At 35.9% G+C, this 22,533-nt stretch overlaps 1 protein-coding gene across 1 annotated transcript; it reads right to left on the bottom strand.

Moving 5' to 3' along the window:
• Nucleotides 1–4: 4 nt before the first annotated feature.
• cmya5 (cardiomyopathy associated 5) lies at nucleotides 5–21,860 on the bottom strand. The gene is made up of 13 exons (XM_052100393.1): nucleotides 21,603–21,860; nucleotides 17,359–21,043; nucleotides 15,288–15,383; nucleotides 14,552–14,785; nucleotides 14,330–14,352; nucleotides 12,576–12,697; nucleotides 12,356–12,490; nucleotides 9,390–9,536; nucleotides 8,237–8,384; nucleotides 7,425–7,558; nucleotides 7,040–7,154; nucleotides 6,123–6,299; nucleotides 5–4,413 (listed from the first exon to the last, which is right to left on the bottom strand). Exons 1-13 carry the CDS (start codon nucleotides 21,722–21,724, stop codon nucleotides 4,161–4,163), a joined length of 5,391 nt encoding a protein of 1,796 aa, XP_051956353.1. The 5' UTR covers nucleotides 21,725–21,860; the 3' UTR covers nucleotides 5–4,160.
• Nucleotides 21,861–22,533: the final 673 nt, after the last annotated feature.

Below are 22,533 nucleotides of genomic sequence, written 5' to 3' on the forward strand. Positions count from 1 at the left end.
TATATATATATATATATATATATATATATACACTATAGCAAGTACAACACATGAACAGTATGGTATGACTATTGTCATTTGGGTGTACTACTGAAATCATGTAAGTTGTCAATCTATTTAGACAAAATATGTGCCTGAGAAAATACTTATGTGTAGATTATGTGCTTTGCGTACCGCATTATATGTTTGACAGCCAGTTGCGTCACATGAAATTTCAGTGTGAAAGTATTGAATCCTGTCTAGATTTGATCTGATTTGTTACATTATCTTTTTGATATATGAAAAATAAAACATAAATTTGATTTGATCATTTTCTAAACTTTATCTGTACATTTTGTAGATTCATTTGTGAAAGATGTACACTGGCTGCCAAAAGTTTGGAATAATGTACAGATTTTGCTGTTTCGGAAAGAAATTGGTTCTTTAATTCACCAAAGTGGCATTCAACTGATCACAAAGTATAGTCAGGACATTACCGAGGTAAAATCAGTAGGCAATTTTATCACAATTTGAAAAAAGTCATTTTTGATCGAATCTAGACACACCCCATTTCCAGCAGCCATCACTCCAACACTTTGTCCTTGAGTAATCATGATAAATTGCTAATTTGATACTAGAAAATCACTTGCCATTATATAAAACACAGTTGAAAGCTGTTTGGTTCGTTAAATGAAGCTTAACATTGTCTTTGTTTATTTTTGAGTTGCCACAGTATGCAATAGACTGGCAAGTTTATATTAGGTCAAAAATGGCAAAAAAGAAACGGCTTTCTCAAGAAACTCATCAGTCAATCATTGTTTTGAAGAATGAAGGCTATGCTTGAAACTGCCAAAAAACTGAAGTTTTCATACAAAGATGTACACTACAGTCTTCAAAGACCAAGAACAACTGGCTCTAACAAGGACTGAAAGACATGTGGAAGACCAGATGAACAACTAAACAAGAGGATAAGTGCATCAGAGTCTCTAGTTTGAGAAATAGACGCCTCAAATGTCCTCCGCTGACAGCACCATTGAATTCTACCCACTCAACACCAGTTTCATGTACAACAGAAAAGAGAAGACTCAGGGGTGCAGGCCTTATGCGAAATATTACAAAGAAAAAGCCACTTTTGAAACAGAAAAACAAAAACAAAAGGTTAGACTGGACAAAGAAACACAGACATTGGACAACAGATAATTGGAAAAGAGTGTTATGGATCTTAACCCCATTGAGCATTTGTAGGATCAGATAGACTGTATGGTGTGTGAGAAGTGCTCGACAAGACAGCCACATCTATGGCAAGTGCTACAGGAAGCGTGGGGTGACAAACTGTATCAGGTTTGCCAAAAGTATCAGGACAAACTGATTGCTAGAATATCAAGGATCTGCAAAGCTGTCATTGCTGCATGTGGAGGATTTTTTTATGAGAACTCTTTGAAGCAGTTTAAGACATTCTGAGTAATAGTCATTTTTCACGTAATTTATGTCCTGACCATACATTGTGATCAGTGGAATGCCACTTTGGTGAACAAAAGTACCAATTTCTTTCCATAAGAGCAAAATCTGTAGATTATTCCAAACTTTTGGCCGCCAGTGTACATGCTGGGTTAATAGAGTGGATAGTAGCTTCATCCTGACAAATCTGGGACTTTCATGATTTTTGAAATACAGCACAACTTTCCGTTAATTTGGCAGTAATAGAGAGACCGCTGTTAGACTACTTGTATGGATGCCACATGGAAGCTATTACAACACAACACTCCCCAAATTCACATTCCCTCAACAGGATGGAAATAAAAGGATACAGGAGAATTTACCACTTTGTTTGGCTGTCCTTTTCCTTTTTCCAGTTTTTTTTTTTATTGGTTTGTTTTCAAAATTGGTGGCCAGCTGTTATTAGGACAGTGAAATATAAATTTTTATATAAGCATTTGACATTTTATTTATGATAAGAAATCGAGTTTACAGATTAATAAAGGAACCAAGCTAATCGATGAATTGACCTTTCCATTTGATTGGGGTTAAAAGTGTTAAACATCTGTATAAAGTGCATTTGGTCCTGTTTTCCCTTGTTATTTTGTTCTTTCCACTTTTTGTTTCTGGGAAGTTAACTCAAAGTTTTGGTAATGTGGCAGCGTGTTTTGACATTGCATTAAACCATCTGCCTGATTTTACTGTTCACAAATGTTGCTGTGTATCATTCCACCTTTCACAATCCATATGTAAGACACTTCTGGGTGCATTTCTGTGGAATTTCTCGATGTTTTAAAAATTATTTGCTCTAAAAAAAAAAATACCATAATTTAAACTGATGTGTATGCCAACAATAAATGAGTCATGGCCTATAGGGGCACCGAATTGTAACAATATTGCATTGCACTATGGATATGATTAAAAAAAATTACATTTAATTTTGTTTCACAATACTTTCAGACATGCATGAGTACATGACTCAGCTGAATTGAAGATCAACTAATCTTGGTCTATATTATCTTAGCCTTAATCTTAATTACAATGTAGTTTATATAATTCTGCACCCAAAAAATGAATTCCTCTTTGTCTGATAAATGTCTCTGATGTTCAAACATTTTAAAACTATAATTCAGTCGTCATTTTCAAAAATACAAATAAATATACAAGTAAACTACTTTATACCACAACTAAATGTTTAAACGAACACTCAAATTGAAAAGAAAATTAAAATAATAGTTTTACAAAACAGAAAAAACAACCTGAAAATAAAATGATAGACAACAAATATGGTTGAAATCTATTTTCTTGTATGCAACTATAACTGATTTCGACTATTCTAGACCTTTAAGAGAAGATAAAGAAAAAATAAATAGGCCAATCATGCTCTGATGATCCATGGAAGTGAAAACCAAAATTAGCATTTTATTTCACTAAGAATTTCTCTTCTGTTATTGTATATGATTAAGAGAGATTCTCACCTGCACCAATGTAAAATAAAAACGTGATATTTCCAACCGAAAATAGAGTACATACTACCCAAAAAAACATTTTCATTGCTCATTTTTAACGCCTTGCCCATTATTTCAAAACACGTCTTATCGGAGGGAGAATTCAGCTATGAAGTTATTTCTATTGCTAACATCTGTTTTATTCAAACAATCTAAGTGAAAGCTTGCAGCTTCCAAAATAAATTAACTGACATTTAATTTATATTTCATCAAGTGAACCTGGATTGATCAAATATAACAATAAAACTTGTCGCATGCACATTTTGTTTCATATATACAAAAACAACGCAACAGCTCAATACCACAAATCTAGTTTCGGAGGGATTTAAAAGCACAGCTTCAAAAGGAATTCCTCTTTTCACAAAATTAGCCAAAATTAACAATTTCTCAAAATCCTTTCAGTCATGCCAGCAAAATATGGTTTCATATATAATTCAGGGATGCAAACTCATGAGCGGTAAAAAGGTGAGAGAGTCATAGCAGGCGTTCCAGATGTATAATTTCTGTTTATTTGTTTGGATTGTTATTTTTATAATTTATTTAGTTTTTTTTTTGTGTGTGTGTTTAAGCTTAAAGTAACCCTTTCAAGTGATTTTAATAAGGAAAAATGTAGAACATTTTCCAACCAATTTGGGCAAATTAACTTCAGAATAGGTGACTTTAGCTGAAAGGTGAGTAGTTTGCATCCCGGATAATTAAAGGTTCACTCAGTCATATTTTTTTTCCTTCATTTAAAAAGTTTTACTTCTAAAGAAATTATTAGTAATTTTGAAACTTATGTATAAAATCATGACCACTCATGTGAGATTAAGAGTTCAGTTATATCAGCAATCTTATAAAAGCTCTTTTATTCTCAATGGGGCAGGGGCGCATCATGGGAGCAGCCATGTTATCATCACATGACCAGCTGAATACTACTTGCTTAATCTCAGAAAACTACCCTAATATTGGACACTTTCATTTATGGATTAAATTATTCCTGGTTTACTGTGCATAGGGAATTTCTACATTGGGATTGGTAACTGAAAACTACTTGAATGATACAGCATCCAGGCCACTAGGTGTCAGTGTAAGCCAATGTAAGCCTCTTTGACATACTTAAAAAAAATTACTGAGTGCACCTTTAAGAACGAGTCAATGAAAAAAACAAATCTATGTATCACTGCATCTAGATCATAGAGGTGTGAGTAATGTAAACTAGCAGTGCTTGGCAAACTCTGGCACGTCCATGGTCATTTTCAGCTCTAGGTTACCCGGTTGCTCTAAAACAAAGACAGGGTGGCACGGCAGAGTGAAAGTGTGCTGAAAAGTGCCCAAGAGCTGCCCGGTCTGGGCGTTGAAGAAGAAGAGCAGACCGTGGCTGTAGTCCAACAGAGTGCCGATACGTGTTGGTACGTCCATTACAAAGATGTCAGACTCCACATGGTCATGAAGCAGCTCAAATCTGCAGCTGAAGAGAAGAGCAGTTAATAAAATTAAATACTGTGAATTACAACCTGATAAATCCCAGAGGGGCAATTTAGTTTTGGACATAAGACAGTGAATCACAGGGTTAAAGGTGAAGACACAAGAGGAGATAAAGTTGGACTGTTTAGCAAAAAAATGTGAAAATAAAATGTGCAATGTAATGTGAAAATAAAAATACACTATGAAATATACCAAGTAGGCTATAATAGAATAAAATAGCTGAATAAAAGTTTCATTAAGAAAAAAATTAAGAAAAATTAATGCGTTAAACTTTTTTAATTAATCTCATGCGTTAACGCATTAATTTTTCTTACTCGCGATTAACACACTTACCTTTAATAGAGCATAAACACTGTTTTATAGGGTGGAACCTTTGTAATGTGTCCGTCTGGAGTCATTACTCTGACACGCAATTTAACACACACCAGAGAGTTGTTTTTTCATTTAGTCAAACTCCCACTTAGACTTTGGGAAATGTATAATGTTACTTGAATTGGTGCTATTTAATGAATTTATATATTTATACTGGGGAAGGCTTTGTTTGGAAAATGTTAATAAAGCATTATGTTGTTACATTTTGTTTTGTTTTCTTTCCTAAGATGGAAATAAATACATTTTGACAGGAAATGATGCATATATAGTGTCAAATTTCAGCATTTTCAAAATGTACTACAAAACAATATGCAATTAATCATGATTACAAAAACAATTATCGACTGACAGCACTAATTTTAATAATTAATATAAATGATGATTAACCAATTTCCCAGTCTGGTAACAGTCCCATGACAAGGGGCCACTCTTATGTAAAATAAAAATAATTTTGGGTTACAGACATAACTGGTGTCACTGGTATTATTCTAAACATATTTTTCAGAAGTACTATACATTGCTTGTGGGAAAAAATGCTTTGTTCTTTAAAAAGAGTTATATCATAATCCTGAGTCAGTGATCTCAATAAAACTAAATTATGATTTATAGGATTTTGTTTTACTTAGATTTACTCTATAATGTGATATTTGTGCTCTCATTTAGTGCAGATGTACTCATAACATTGGTTGGGACTTGACAGGACACTGGTTGATGATATGAAAAATATAACAAATCATAGATAAATGTACACAGTTTTTCACTGTAATCATTGTAAACTTGGGCTTTTCTGAAGTACATCCGACATTCGATTGATTACGTTTGATACGTATGTGAATTGTTCATGCATCAATTTTTGGAGAAAATTATTTGGAAAGCAAATCAGATTCAATTATTTATAATTCAAACAAGACTTTCTCCACAGTAATATTTTATATGTAGCACATGTCAATTTGGTGTACTGTGCTATAAAAGAGATTTAAAAAAAAGCTTACAGAGACATGGAAATGGTGTCAGTTCACTATGGATTAATCAAAGATTTGAGATTTGTGTCTCTGACACAATGGGACATTTTGATTAATTTTGGAGGCTAAATTTTTTACCTTACTGATTGCAAAGGAGACCTGATTTCCACAGTATGTCCTTTGACCATGATGTAGTTCAATAGTCCTACCATATTTTTTATTTAAATGAAAAAAAAAAAAACACTCTTATTCAGGCTGGACACTTACTTTAAGGCCAACTTCTAAATGTTTCTCTTTAGAATCATGAAATGTATATATATACACAAACACAAATGTATGCTGCTACACCCTGCAATACCTTATAGATGTAGGTACACAGTGCAAACACCAGGAGGTGCTGTTCTCCCCCAATGTGCTGCTTTGTGACGCTGTATTATATGCAATGCCGATGCGGTAGGCCTTGCACCTGGACACCTCTGTCTCCCAGTAATAATATCCAAGTGAAGGCAGGAGCTCACCCATAACAGATGGACATCTGGGAAGTTTTAAAATACATGAATTTACTGTAACTCATAACATTTGTGTATAAGTGAATCAGTTTGTTTTATGAAAATAATTATGTTCTTAAAATTACACACACACACACACACACACACACACACACACACACACACACACACACACACACACACACACACACACTATATATATATTATACATAAAAATAAACAAATAAGTGCAAATAATCCTGTTATTAAATATTTTTGTCATACATAATTTAACTGAGCAGCAAAATTGCATAAGGTATTAAGAATGTTGTGTAGCATTTTACAATAAGGTTCTATACATTTAAATGAATGCATAAAGTATCACAAACTAACAATAATCATTTTAACAGCATTTATTAAATGTGGTTGATGTTCACTTACAAGTACTATTGTAATTTTGTTACATTGTTAGTATTTTTAGTTAATGGTTTGTTTATTATGCATTAACTAATGTTATTGTATATAATTTATTGTTAAAAATGTATTAGTATATGTAGAAATTAATGAATGCTGTAAAAATATTGATCATTGTTAGTTCATGTTAACTACTGCGAAAACTAATGTTAACATAAACAGCTTTATTGTAAAGTACTACCGATTATTTTCCAGTATTGTTTTTCCACTGCCAGATTTTTTCACTTGTTTTAAGCATAATACTCAAACTCAAGCATAAACACATTCCTTGCAGTATATCTATAGTGATCATTTGTAAAAGTGAAGTACTTACTCAACAATTGAGGACATTTTATTGTAGGTGTCCTGTGTGAACTCTACGGAGTTCTTGTCCTCTGAAACCTTCAGCACTGAGTGAGCTGTTTCACTGAGGAAGTGGAACCTCGTACCTTAACAATTAACAACATTCATCAATTAACCAAAAATACCACAAACGCAATAAACATTACATCATTTTTTAATAGAGAGAATTCAGTGTTCAATTTGAAAAAATTTGCCATAAATCACATTCAAAAGGGAATTTAACATTGAAAAATATATACAGTATATATATATATACACAACAGTTATAAAACTACAGTAAATGAAGATGAATACTGTATGGGAGTCCCTGTCAGAACCATATTAAAATTATGAAATGTAATAGTGTTGTATCTGACCTCTGGTGGAGATCAGGGCCGCTTCACTTTGCTCACTGGCTCCGCCCGCATTCACTGATTTGATGTAGAAGAGGTAATTCTCATTGGGCTGAAGGAGGACCCTCTGGTTATAGCTTTTTATCCCTGATATAGATCTGTGTAAGGAAAGACTGTTTTCAATAATTGCAATTATACCCTATAACATTTTTTCTAGTGCTATGCTGTGCACCCTTGATGACTAACGGGAAACCAAATCTGAGTTCTTAGACGTGTACAAGCTTTTAGTGAAATACAATACATTAAATATTCGTATTCTTAGATAGCATTCAATTAGTAGCCTCTATTTAATATTATAAAGGTTAAGTACTTTTTTCAATGTTTAAATATTTTCTCCTATCCCAGTTTAATATGTCATTTTTAGATAGATTCCCTCAAAAAGTGTGGTACATCCCCACCAATCGTGCACAGCAACATCAGCTGAACCAATTAAGTGAGTTTGGGTCAGGACTATCTACCGGATGGATCAATAGCAGAGTGTTTGGGAAACTTTTTTGAAAACAATTATTATTATTTCAGTTCCATTTGGTGCCTCTAGTTGTGTAGAAATTACACATTTCACATTTATAAAGTATAATGACACTGTTACGTACTGTGGTTTAATTCTGAATATACTGTAATTTAGGATACATACTGCTCTGTTTGTTTTTCTTTCTTGTTGTTTTTTTTTCTATCTCTCTTCGTGATCTAGGGGTTGCTGGGGTTGGCTTTGTCCCCCTAAAATTATTCCTGCTTGTACAGAAAGCTGCATATACTGTATGACTAGTTAAATGTACCTCAGTCCTTCTCTCTCACATGCGTACTGGCGGCAATACTCCAGTGTGAAGCTGTCCACAGCACTGGGCTGAACAGAGCTCCAATGCAGTGTGGCAGAGTCCCACAGCACAGTACACTGCTCCATCTGGATCACAGGTATAGAGGGGGCTGGGAGAACACAGCATGCCAAATAGGTAATGAATGTGAACTACATATTTAATCCAACATGTTCTGGTATCCTGACATCGACCCTATTCTGCTAAATTGCTTACAAGCGCCAATCCTTCACATGAAGAGTTCACCTCTTCATATGATGTTACTGTGGAGCAACCTCCAAGACACGGATTCTAATCCCATGAAAACAGAAGTAATTGCGTTCACCTAAACAATGGTGAGCGTGATTCAGAGGTTGCATTTTCGCTCTAATTTACATGTTTACTCCACTGATGGTTAGGTTTAGTGTTGGGGTTTGGGTTAGGGAGTAAGGTTAATAAAAAGATGCATTTCTGTTGACTGTATTACATAATTTGCAACTAAAAATACAACTAACTTTTGGTTCCACACTGTGGACATTTCACCTTAGCAACACTTCTAGCTAGACCACTGGGGCAGAGGTTCACATTTCAGTAAGCACAGAACTCTAGACCTTCTGTTGTTGAAGTCACAGTCTGATCAATCTGATTTAATCTGGATTGAAAGTATATATACTTTGGAATTCACCAGAGTTAGATATGAAGCAAGGTTCAGGTCAAAATGGCACAAAAAGTGTCAAAACTGCCCCAAGTATTTAAAATGTGGAGTTTTATCTATCTAAAATTCAATACACCTACAGTAATAACTGCTACTGGTTAAGACACTACAGTTACCAAATGATTTAGCTGAAGTATTCGACATATGTTACACAACAATATGCCCTCATTAATATAAAAAATTAGCCCTGAAAATCAATTCTAGGAGGCAAATATTGCTCCTAAATGAAAAATATTATTCTGACACTGGAATTTACATTCAATATTTGTCATCTTGTAAAGAGTATCACCTATGATCCACATGGTCATCTCATTATCGAATGATATATTATGACATATCTATGCCAACAAGATCCTCTCTATCTCACATGGCACTCACAAACATCATGCGAGGCACAGGGGATTTACACAGCGAGTTACTGACCAGTTCTGAAGGGTAGTCTCTCACTCGGCATGCTGCAGCCCGTATAGTTCACCGCCATAACCCACACTTTATAACACTTATCTGGTTCCAGCTCTTCTAGAGTACAGTAGCTCTCCTTCACAGTCACCCGGTACTCTTCTGAGATAGCTGAAGATTCAATTACATTTAACACACTTTAACTGAAGCATGCTGCCATGATCTGAGCATCTCACTGACATACTTCAACATACTAAGAAGTGTGTTTATTACTATCAAATTATCAAGACAAATTGGGAATTTCTGTACAATTCTATTATAAACAATGTACTTTTTCAGATTTGTTCACTTGTTTTAAGTATAAATGTCACTAAATTTAATTAGATTTATGCTTATAACAAGATAAAATCATAAAAAAAAGTCTTAATATCTTATGCAATTTTGCTTTTTAGGTATGAATGCAATGACATTCATATATTTTTAAAGGAGCAATATGTAACATTGACATCAAGCATTTAAAATGGGTACTGCTATCCAAATTTAAAATATGACCCCTCCCCCCTAAACTCAAAGCTCACGTGGGTTTCCAGGTTGAGGACACGCAACAGGAACGAGCAAACTGACAATGGCAAGCAACGAGCCTTACACTTTAAGTTGATCAGCTAATGTACACGTTTACAATGTTTGTAATGTTTGCGAATTATAAACCAGCTCATATGGATTTTTTTATAACTCTGTCAATGTTAGCTAGATGTATTGCTGGCTTCCATGGCTGCAGCGTGCTGTGTTTGCCCGCTAACTTGTTTCAAATCTGGCAACCTGGGGTGTCGAAATACTATTGGGAAACGGGCAGTGGGCAGGATCACACAGGCCAAAAGGCATACTGAAATTCCGGCCAGGAATGGACATTTCAAAGCAGGGGCGTGTCTAGGGGGAGGCTGGGGGAGGCAATGCCTCCCCTAGGATAAGCTCTGCCTCCCCTGAGAATTTGAGAAATAATCTGTCCATCTGTTGTTTTGAGTGTAGCCCTGAATGTATTTTGAATAGTTGACTGACAAATATGAAACCGGACAAAAGCCTATGTAAACCCCCGAAATCATAAGTTGCCTTATTTCATTGTGCTTTGGCTTTGCACATACTGCATACAGCCTGTAAAAATAGACATAGGCATAATCTAGCCTATAGAATAAGTTCCTTTGCTGTCGGTAGCCTATGGGTGACTCCGTTTCTTCCTCTCTGTTGAATATGCAGCAGGTAGAGGAGGAGCTTGCACAGTCGATGACATCAACTAATGTTACTTAGTGGCGAGTTAATGGCAATTAGCAGGAAAGACAGCAAAAATTAAGCAAATGAGGCTTTGGGGATTTTTCCGAAAGAAGTCAGTGGGTAAGAATTCACATTTGTTTTTGTCCTTAAAGTCTTAAGATCATCATCTAGCTGGCTTTCACCCACAGTAGGCTAAACCTCAAGAGTTGTAGCCTCTAACCTCCTTGTTTAGATTGATGCAGCTTGGTAGCTCCGAGTTAACGCAGTCGCCTCTCACGCCAGAGACCGTGTTTCGAGCCCCGTTTCGAGCCCCGTTCGGAGTGTACTTTTCTTGTTTATCATTTGTTGTTTTCGCTAAGGATAACCAATAAGCATTAACATAAAATGTATGTGTGACTTGTTTTGTGATATTAGTTTGTAGGAAATATACACTTTGATTTGATTAAATGGTTTTGTAGAGTGTAGCAAAGATGAGCAACAGACTGAGGAGCAGCAGTTGTGCCAGAATCAGGCATGGAAACTGGTAACAATTAATAAGTCACTTTACTTTAGAGAAAGTTAAAAGTGAAACATTGTTTATCTCAACGATCCTAATGAAAGGATTTTGACAGATGAATTATTCTCATAGAGATGATGAGAATTATATACAGTTCGATGCCATGGTGTGTCAATGAACTTAGACTAAAGTCATTCATGTATTGCTTTAATTTAGGATCTTGTACATCATTCTGACTATTTATGTCAAAAAATATAAATTATTTATATTCAATATTTTTTTTACCTCACTTTACTCACTATAATATAACTCTTTTGTGATGACTTTATGTTAATGTACATGAAAATTCAAGAATCATGATCTAAGGGCAATCCCACTGATCTGCTCTTCCCAATACATTTTCTTCAATGGTATTGGTCCACAATTTGACATATGTAGCACTTGATGAATTAGTTGTTTGAAGCTGATTTGCAATAAGTTATGTGCTGCATCTGTTCTTTTGCATCACAGATGATTCAGGGAGGAGAGAGGATGTTGAGGATAGTACTAGAGTGGAAGATTTAGGAACTGTAGAAACAGGCCCAGCCAGAGCAAAACTCAAAGAATACCCTCTCACCAGCTTTGGACTACAGGGAAGTGGTTGCTAGTGTGAAAATAAAATTTTCTGGGCTAAGCCCGGATGTCCTTCAATGCTGGAAACGCCTCTGCATCTGATGATAAATTACAATTTAAAAGTGGATTGTTTTGTGCATATTTTTCCATCGCTATCAGATGAGTGAGGTCTGACACAACAAAAATCCAGTTTAAGCCCTATAGTCTAATAGGGGCCCTGTGCCTATCTCTGGGATCCTGGCTTAGAAAAAGATATGCACTAAAACAGATTGTGTGTAGTATAGCTCAATTTTGCGCCGATTTTTTCAATTGTTTATGTTGCCCCCCCAAACATGATGTCCTGGTAACCCCTCTTTTTCAAAGTAGAATATACTGGCTGTAGCATTGTTTTCAGAGAAGCCAGTACTTTAACTTTAGCATGTTTCCTAAATATCTGATAACATATTATGATAATTTTATGCTTTAGTACAGAAAATAAGTTACATATTGCACATTTAAGTGTGTGCTCTGTATATTGCTCTAATGATATTTTTGCAAAAAGACAAAAATACTGATTAAGAATAGCATTTTTTGCAGTCTAGACAGTAACAAACCCTGCTCTCCCCTCCCGTCTAACCTCCTTGTGGCTCTTCCATGCAGTAGACTTGGAAGCAGTCAATAATGTCATCCTCATTGACTCTCCAGTACACAGTGACGGAAGTGCTGGTGGCAGAATTGGCCTCTTGAGACTGAAGATGTGGTTTTTGAGGCACTACAAAACGATTAATGATTTAAGTTAGCACAACGTGAGGGATATTTATTTGAAAGCATAACTCTTAGCGGAGGCAAGGAGGCACCTGGAATGGCTTGTCTGTTTTTCTTCTCATTGCCTGATTTGCCCTTGGCATAATCCTCAAAAACCAGCAGACCTCGCGGACCAAGCTCCAGTGACATGGTGGATTCCAAAGCTGTATTCAAACTATTTACAAAAATATACAAAAGAAACAGTGGAAGGAGACACACTCAAAAAACAAGAAAATCCAAATGATCACACAATGGACCCTTTTCACTTTTCCTAGTCCGAAATGTACAAGATGATACTTCTATAGAGGTGAATGGGACACTATAACAAATAGGGGTGGGAACAATGAACAAAATCTTATATCACTACATGAATAATTTTATAAAACGATAACTATATATACTATTTATCACAATGTAGTAATTTGTATCTGGAAAATCAATACAAATTGGATTATTTAAAAGTTTTGTGATAATCCAGTCAGTGATATAACCACTTCCTCTTATGTCATTTTCTCTTTATTTGGAACTAGACAAACATAGTCAAAGTAAAAAAACAAAAAAATCACTCTTCTTAAATTCTACTCAATTTCACATCATGCCACATTTCAGACTCATTTGTTGTTGACCAATATATATTAAGAAAGTCAACATCTTCTCTAACTTCATAAGGCTTAATTAAGTAATCTCTATAGAGAATATAAGGCGTACATGGTCAGTTTGTTTCCTAATGACATCAGTCTGATGAATTTTATTCAGGGTAATAATGTTTAGTTTAAAAACTTTTATTTTGGCACATGACACAGTGTTTGTAGCCATTTTCCTCATCAGTGGTGGTTAGAGGGGTTTTAAAGGTAAAAAATTCAGTACATTTCAAATGGGCCACGTAAGATTTGTGGTCTGCGGCGTGATATTGAGAAAAGATGGATTGAGTAGCACACGTTGCTCTCCATCCACTGGAGCACAAATACCATGGAAGCATGCTGGAATTCCACGCACTCACGACACACGTGAAACACAGATACACGTGAAAAGATGTGAAGCATAATTAGTGCTTATGAAGCAGCGAATGCAGGATTTATGTCATTTAATTTGCATAAATTTAAATGCTGGTTAAAAACCTGCCCATGTTTCAATGATTCTCTTAGTCTCACGTGAAGCCCTGCCCGCTGATAGATACACGCTCATGGATATTTACGAATCGCGATATAGCAAAATTTCTAACGACTGACACTTCATTGCCACGCTATATAACGTCATATCGTCCAGCCCTGATAGCGAACTTTATTTTTCCATTCCTATTTGCTCAAGCAGCAAAAGACAAATTCCGCTATTACGTTTCATGACTATCCAAAAGAGAGACAAATATAATGCCAAATTTACTGTAGCACCCAAATACATTTGAAATATTACAGCAGTGTTGACAATTTTTTTTTATTAATGACAGCGTAATATAACACAAACTGTAGTGATATAAATGTAAATTTAATTATATATATATATATAAAAAAAATAATAATAAATCTTTAGATTTGCCATGCTAAATTAAGGTGGAACGGTCATCATAGTCTGCAAAAAGGGTCCATTCTGTGTAAACACTCCCATGCTGTAAATGTTTTGAATTCTATTCAAATGTCTGCCACAAACACTCCATTGTAAGGTCTTTAAAACACCAAACTCAGCAAGGCAATTATTTTTAACAAGCCTCTGTTTTGATTAATTTACTAAGCACATTACATTTGACGAGTTCTAATTAACATTCAATGTTAGCAAGCCACTAATGCAACACAAAATCAGGACATTTAGTTACCTCATATTGATATCTTTTGATGACTGGGAAGGGGGAAAAACAGCTTGATTAGACTAACAATGGCTGTTCCAGATACAGTTTGTTGTCTCTCTTAGCAAACCTTAGCTAAGCACTTTAAAAACTCTTCCTCTGCAAAAATGGCCTTAGGCCTTTGAGGCAATCAATACATTAATACTAATGTGAATGTGTAGCCTACTTTGAGAGAGTAAATAAAAGACTCACAGGAATAAACTTAACTGGGTCCGTCTCTTCAATGTCCTTTGTTGTCATCTCCATAGTCTCTTTGGCTTTGTCAATATTCTCTTGGAAAGACACAATCTGGTCATACAGCTGCTCCAGCTTGGCTTTTTTCTCCTCCTCCATGGCTTGAGTCATCTCATTATACTGGTCCATGACCATCTTCAGCACCTCATCATTGTGCTCCTTGATGATCTTCTCACAATCATTAAAGTTCTCCTGTGGGCCAGCAGAACAGCACAATCACAGGCACACAAATGTCACTGGAAACCTTTCTTGGATTAATAGAATCTCCAAGACGACAATGCACTAAAAAAAATGGTTGCTAAGTTGTTGTGAATGGTTTTTTTTGCATGTTGCTATGTGGTTGCTAGGGTGTTCTGGGTGGTTGCAAGGGCATTTCTATGTGGTTACTAGGGGCTAGGATTTATAATTACTTAGAAAAGAGATAGCACACCTTTCCTCACCAAGCTGCATAATTTGATCAATTATATAATTGATCACATCAAGTGTGAAACAAGTTATGCACTGAAGATTCATACTTGGGGTTAGGGATTTGAACAAACTCCTAACCCTAAGTATGAACACTATTACTTTTGCTCATTCTTAGGGTAAGGGATTTTACATACTGTATGAACTGATGATTGTACAGTTTGTAAAGCATTTTTATTACAGTGCAGGTTCCATGTCATACTTTTTAAATGTATTGTATTGTAAATACCTCCACTGTGTTGTACATCAGCTCAAGTTCAGATACAAAGTCAACAATTTCCTCCGATCTTCCTTGTAAAACTGATATCCATTCACTCAGCTGATTCTGAAAACATTATCGCATAAGAAATTACATTAGATAAATATCATTAAACACTTTGAGATGCATAAGGTAAATTCAGGGCCTAGTTTAACCAGCACACATATCCAGCATAAACCTTGATTAAAAGGATAGTTCACCCAAAAATGAAAATTCTCTCATCATATATTCACCCTCATGCCATGTGTATGACTTTATTTCCTCTGCAAAACAAAAACAAAGATTTTTAGAAGAATATCTCAGCTCTGCAGGTCCTCACAATTCAAGTGAATAGTTACCAAAGTTTTGAAGCTCCAAAAAGCACATAATGAAAAGCATGAAATTAATCCATATGACTCCACTGGTTGAATCCATATCTTCTGAAGTGATATGATTGATGTGGGTGAAAACAGATCAATATTTAAGTCCTTCATAACTATAAATTCTCCGCTCTGACCTGTAGGTGGTGATATGCATGAAGAATGCAAATAGCCAAAAACAAATGATGAATGTGAAAGTGAAAGTTGATAGTAAAAAAGACTTAAATATTGATCTGTTTCTCTCCCACACGTATCATATCACTGTTGAAGATATGGATTAAACCACTGGACTCTTATGATTACTTTTAAGCTTCCTTTATGTGATTCTGGAGCTTCACATTTTTGGTCACCATTCACTTGCATTGTGAGGACCTACATAACTTAATTTGTGTTCTGCAGAAGAAATTCAAACACATCTGGGATTGCATGAGTGTGAATAAATGATGTGAGAATTTTCGTTTTTGGGTGAACTATCTCTTTAAATGGGTTAAAACATCTCTTACATAATTGCAAATATCATTATTTTTTTTCTCTTTTACATCTTTCAGACTTTCAAATGACAAATGTTGTTGTAGCCCTTTGGAATACAACTACAGATGAATCATGGAAACAGCTGTACGCTTCCAGAGAGGGGCATTTCAGCACTGGCTAAGTGTCAGTTCTGACTCATCTGTTCTGAATGATGTCAATGGCCAATAAAAGAAAACAACGTCTATCTGTCTCTTTCTGATTTATACTTATTTTGAATATGTAACCTTTTTTAATTTTTATTTTAAAGCTGATTATGTATAGTTTTGTAATTTGTTTACATTAGGTATTGGAAGATCCGTCTGTATAAAACACTTCAGCAATAAGTGACTTTTAATCAGTAAGCTTTCCAAGCAGGCCTGTTCAGAACGATCAAATGCTGCTGTCAGAAATATATATCCTAGCACTCTTTCCACTGATCAAAGCACAGGGCTGCAAAACTAAAGGACAGTACTGATATGCTGATGGAACTTTCCATGAATAAGGTACAACTTGGTGCCCCATTACTTTGTTTTTAAGCACTAGAATTAGGCTCAGAATTTGGCCGGTCCCACCTCCACAATCTTTACCTTCTCGACTGTATACAACAATTAGAAACATACAACATCATAATTAATTCATATTCAATTCATTGCAGTAAAAAAAAAAAAAAAAATTTTTTTACATTTTTAACTACTATTAATGTCCAAAAATATTATATTTAGCTATGTTCCACATTTTGCATGCAACCCAGTTACAGCCTGATTTTACTGTATTATAAAAGGGACACCTAAAAGTTGCATCATTTAGACCCTTCTTTGTAGTGTAATTTATGGGAAATATAAGCAATTGCAAATTACTAGCCCCTAAAAAGAGATATTAATTTAGTCTAAATTTGCAACCCTGTTATTGCTACTTAAAGGTTTATTGGTAGAAAATAACAAAATTTAAATAAAAAATGTAAAGGGTGTATTTAGACATAATAGGGTTCCAAAAACTGCAAACTTCATATAAGATAAATAGAAAATGAAACAGATTATTTAGTACTTAGTTTCACCTCCTGAGGTTGACAACCATTATTGAAGGTTAAGTACTACATTGCACTGATCATTTGTTGAAAACTATACATACAGATATAGATACCTTATAGCATGTTTGAAAGAAAATGAACTTACCTTAATACTGTCAAAGGCTTTGTCCAAAGAGGATGTCTCATGGTTTTGATGCTCAGCATCACTAAACAGTATTGGGCATTGACATTCTAGGCAGAATGCATCCATTGGTTGAATTTCAATCTCCTCTCGATGTTCACATTCTGACATCTGGCCACCATCTAAATCCTCTATAAAATCAAAGCTTGTTTCCAGAGCTTGATCTGCAACTTGTTTCTCTTTGACCTTAGCTATTGCTTGTTCTGATTGTCTTGCTTCTTGTTCCGTAATCATCTCAAAATCAAGCTTATCCGCAATATCCTGCACCAAATCTGGCTCGTCACTAAAGGCTGAGAGGTCCTCTTGTGGGGCAAAACTTCGCAATTGTGAGAAAATACCTTTATCCTTTCTTAGGCTTCCATCTCTGGTTATATCCTCATAAACCTCCGGCTCTAAAGGAGAAACTCTCATTGTTGATGGGTCCTCTTCATCAACTGGTGAAGGAGGCTCTGGTAGGTCTGCTATATCTTCAATCTGTGTGTCATGCATATGTTCTTTCTGTATCTCATACTCGCATCCTCCCTCTACATTTTCTGTTGACACCACAGGTGACATTCTATTCTCAATATTTTTCCCATCAGTAGAAGTTTCTTTCACAGGGATCGCTCTGGCTAAGACTTTATGGCCTGCGGTTACATCTTTTACAGTACTATGTTCTTCTGCCTGTACTGCTTTTGTTGGTATAGGTGATAGTCTCACTTTTGATACATCTTCTGCATATTCTATTAGGCTTTTCTCTATGTCTATGCTTACCTCAGCAGGAGGCTCCATTTCAGTAGCTAATAATAATTCTGTCCAGCTATATCCTTGACTTGAATCAACCATTTCTTTTTTAGTCTCTCTGTTCTCAGCAGGTATCTCATTCTGAACAGTCTCTTTTATGGTGACAACCTCCTTCTTTTCTTCCTCTGTAACATCTACCTTGAATTCTTCAACATTTGCCTGTTTACTTGTAACCTCAGTTTCAATCTCAGGTATATCCATATGTCCTTCTTGCTTTTCAAGCCTTTGCTTAAGCACTGATGCCTCATTTATAGGCCTATATGCACCCACTTCCACTTCTGTGATCTTGTGTATTGCACTGACTTCTTTTTTCTCCAAACATTCATCTCCACTTTCAATCTCAAGTTTAGTCTGAAGCTTAATGCTTGTTGTATTGGTTTCACTTGGAAGTGATTGTTCTGAAGTTATATGCACTGATTCTGGCTCTGGCTTTATTTCAATTTCTGTTATCACCTCTGATGTACCAATACAGCCCTCAACCTCTTGCACTGGAGCATCACCAATTTTGTCAATTACTTGCTCTAGTTTCTCCTTCTTGGGTATCATTCTTTTACTTGCATTGTCACTCCCTTTATCCTCAATAATAGCTAATATTTCTCTTTTTTTACAGACCTCAGAGGCATTTTCTAAGGATTTTGCAGAAAGTTCAGCTTCAGTAACATGTGTTTTTGAAATTATTTCAGACTCTTCTGAAGGTTTGACCTCTTTCTCCACTTTCAAAGGTCGTATTTCTTCAGCTTTGGGTTCTGTTTTACCTAACGGAGGTTCTTTGGTGCTAATAATCTCCAGAGCAAATATTTCTGGATTTTCTCTTTTTACTATTTCAGGGATTTCTTTATAAACATTCACAGTTGTATTTGGCTCTAAAAGAACTTTGCTTTGTGTCTTGGCTGTATCATCCTTGCCTTTGTCTTCCTTGGTAATAATAATTGTTTCCTCAATTTCAACAAGTACATCAGTTGCTTCTTGATGTTTCCCAACACTGTTCTCAGAACTACCAATTGCTTCAAATGCATGAGGTACATCAGCCTGGATTTTCTCCGAATCCTTTGTTATAGATATAATTTCAAATCCGTCTTTAGTTTTAATAACATCTTCATGTGCTAAACCAAGGACTTCGATATCAGCAGTCTGCTTTGTTTTATCTTGTCCACTGTGTTCATGATTTTTTTGTTCTTCATTTTTATTGGTAAATTTGCTTTCTGGCACAAGTACCTGAGCAAATTTTTTAGGTTGTATGTCATCGGAATAATCTGTTGTTGTGAGACTGTTCTTGGTAATGACAGTCACATCACATTGGTTTTTATCTTCTGTACCCTGTTTCATGACTAAGTCCTCTGATGTGACTGTTTTCCTAATGACCGTTTCCACTGGAGCACAATGTCCTTGTGAACAACACCCTGTGGACTTACACTCCTCTTCGCTGATGCTTTCATTTTTATCCATCTCGCCTGATTGGCTGACAGTTACTTCATCATTTTCATCTTTTGCACATGCTAAACATCCAGTTAGTTCAAATTTACTTTGTGACCATGCTAATCCCTCCTCTTCTTTTCCCCTTCTGGCATCAGATACCTTGTCAACCACCGGAGTTTCATCCTTCAATATGAATTTCTCCAGATAGCCATCTGCATCGTCTGAATCTGAATATCGCCTTTTGAAAGACCTTTCTGAAACTACACTCTCTGTATCTGAGAAGTCATCTTCTTTCTTCCTGTCTCCCAATGCATCCTCATAAAGGTCTGAGTAGTGGAATGACATTGCTCGTGGCTCCTCAAGAAGTACAAGATCTATGATCTTCGGAGGTCCAGTGGGGAGGAATACAGGCGTGAGGATACATTCCTGACTTCCAAATAAGACTGACCCACTTTCTTTGAGAGTTTTAGAGCTTGCTTTATCTCCATCTCTGTCTTCACGTTCTTGAGGAATTTTAGGCTGTTCATTGAAGCTACTTCCGTAGAATACTTCATCAAGATGTTCTCCTGACATTTCAACATCACTGATGATGACAAAGGATTCATCAAGAGCATCATCTGCTGTTGTGTCATTCTGATTAACCAGAGGTTCCTCTGGCTGGACAGTCACTTCTGGTATAAGCTTCTCTGTCAGTGTAGTGCTATCACTAGGTGCGTGTTCATCCAACAGTGTGAACTTTTCAAGATAGTCCATTTGAGTTTCATCCTTCTTGGGTTGTTTATCAGTGGAGATCTCAGACGAATCTTTCAAGATCTCATTCTGCTTTATTTCTTGGATGTCGATCTCTATGTTCCAAGGACTGCTTGGAGCTTGAGCTTCATGTTGCTTATACTTGGATTTTATTTTGGGTGTGTCCTCCAAGTAGGATAAATTCTCTGCCAGTTCAGTGCTTTCTTCCTCATCTACAGTCTGTAGCTTTGATGGCACAACTATATTGAGTATTTCAAAACCCTCTGATATCAGATTAAAATAATCTTGATCATTGCTTTCAACAGAGTGACTTTCTTCATGTTTTTCAGATCTGATGTTCGGCACAGATACCTCAGTCATTGCAAGTCTTTCCTCACCTACTCGACTTTTTGGTAGTCTGGAGCTTGGCTTTCTAAACCGGTCACCCAGCTTGCCTCTGCTGCTTGTTCTTTTCCTCCTCTTGATTTTATCTTCATCCATTATGATCACAATATTGCCCTGTGTTCCAGACCCCTCCAGACTGCATTGTTCTGATGGCGAACTTCCCTCTGAGGCCCATGGTGTTGAGCATCTACTGGATGCAGTCTCCCATACTATCCCACTGTCCTCACTCTGAACAGTCACCATTGAGAAGGATGGATCCACCATCAGGCACTGGAGTTTGGGTTTCACAGATGGATCTTGCAAAGCTTCCTTTAAACTGTAAATTCAAATTTAGAAATTGGTATGGTTAAAAAGGGAGGAAGAATAGTTACTGGTGTATGTCTATCAAAAGTCATTCGATGATGATAATATTGCATCAAATGGTCTGAGACCTCATTTGTAAGCGCATGGTCAAGTTGACTCATGAATTTCAATGTATGATATGCTTAACTAATGACTTTTGAAGTAAAGCTGGAAAGACTAATATGCAGAATATCTGCTTATCACAGGTGTAAAAGTTAACTTACCTAAAGATATCAAGTTAATGCTGTCATTTCATGAATGCATTACTGTAATTGTTCATTTGTAAAATTTTAATAATCAAGTTAACAAAATTAAAAAGGTAAGAGCAAAATTGTTTAACTATCTATCAAATGGCAGTCTAACAATTTTAAATAAAGTAGTACAAGAAGGCTTTTAGAATGACATTGGTCTAAACATGGCAGTGTAATAAAATAAATGGTTAAAGATATTTGCCTGAGGAAGGGTAAAACAATTAAATACAGGACAAACAGTTTTTAGAAGGTTATAACAAGAAAGCACCCGTGGGAAACTACCTATTTTGAAGCTCCTCAATCTCCTCTTCGTCGTTTATGTTGATCATTTCTGACCCCACGTCCTGCATTTCCTCCATTTCTGGCTCTTCCCCCTCACATTCCCGTTTCAACGCACGATTCATTTTTGATAATGGAGAAAGGGTGACGTTATTTTACAATAAAAAACAGTCTTGGAGAGTGCAGCTTCGTGCTTGGATCATGTTTCGTTGAGCGCAGTTCGCCTTACTCAGCGGCTGCTCGAAATAGACTTCAAATATTCCAGAACTCAAGGCTGCGCGATAGGAAAAGCGTCACGCACGCTCACAGGTGTCCCCGTTTTTTAAGCTTGACTAAAGGATACTCTCTTAAATGTAATGTCTACTGTTTATTTTACAACAGTAACACATCTCGAACGATGACCTGAACAGTCAAGCTTGCATGGAAATGGAACAACGGTGGTGGTCCTTGTAATATGACACAAAGTGAACACCACCATGTTGAAGAGGGACAGGACTCTAGTGTCAGTTTTCTGTTTACAGCTAATTTTACACTAGCTCCCACTCACCCATAACAGCGTACCTAAACTTACTTGATGCTAGGTGGGTAATTGAACTGGTGATATCAGAATGCGAACCATTAATACAAGCTGTTCAACAGTCACACATAAATCACAATTACCTGCAGTTGAAAGCGTTTTTGCGTGCACAGTAAGTAAACTGCACTATACAAAAACCGATCCACTAAGAGCTTCTCATTCACATGAAAGTCATCTCTGAACCCTAAATTAATATTAAACAAGAAATGTGGAGTATTGTACCTCTGAATTGATCCCAGATCAAATTATGGTTTCGCAATTTCTCTAATTGCATTAAATATATAGCATAACAAATTACCATATTTTTTTTAAAATAATTTTTTACTATACAAAACTAGAGGGAAAAAACGATGGAAA

The sequence above is a fragment of the Xyrauchen texanus genome, chromosome 3, assembly GCF_025860055.1.
Source record: "Xyrauchen texanus isolate HMW12.3.18 chromosome 3, RBS_HiC_50CHRs, whole genome shotgun sequence".
Taxonomy (NCBI): domain Eukaryota; kingdom Metazoa; phylum Chordata; class Actinopteri; order Cypriniformes; family Catostomidae; genus Xyrauchen; species Xyrauchen texanus.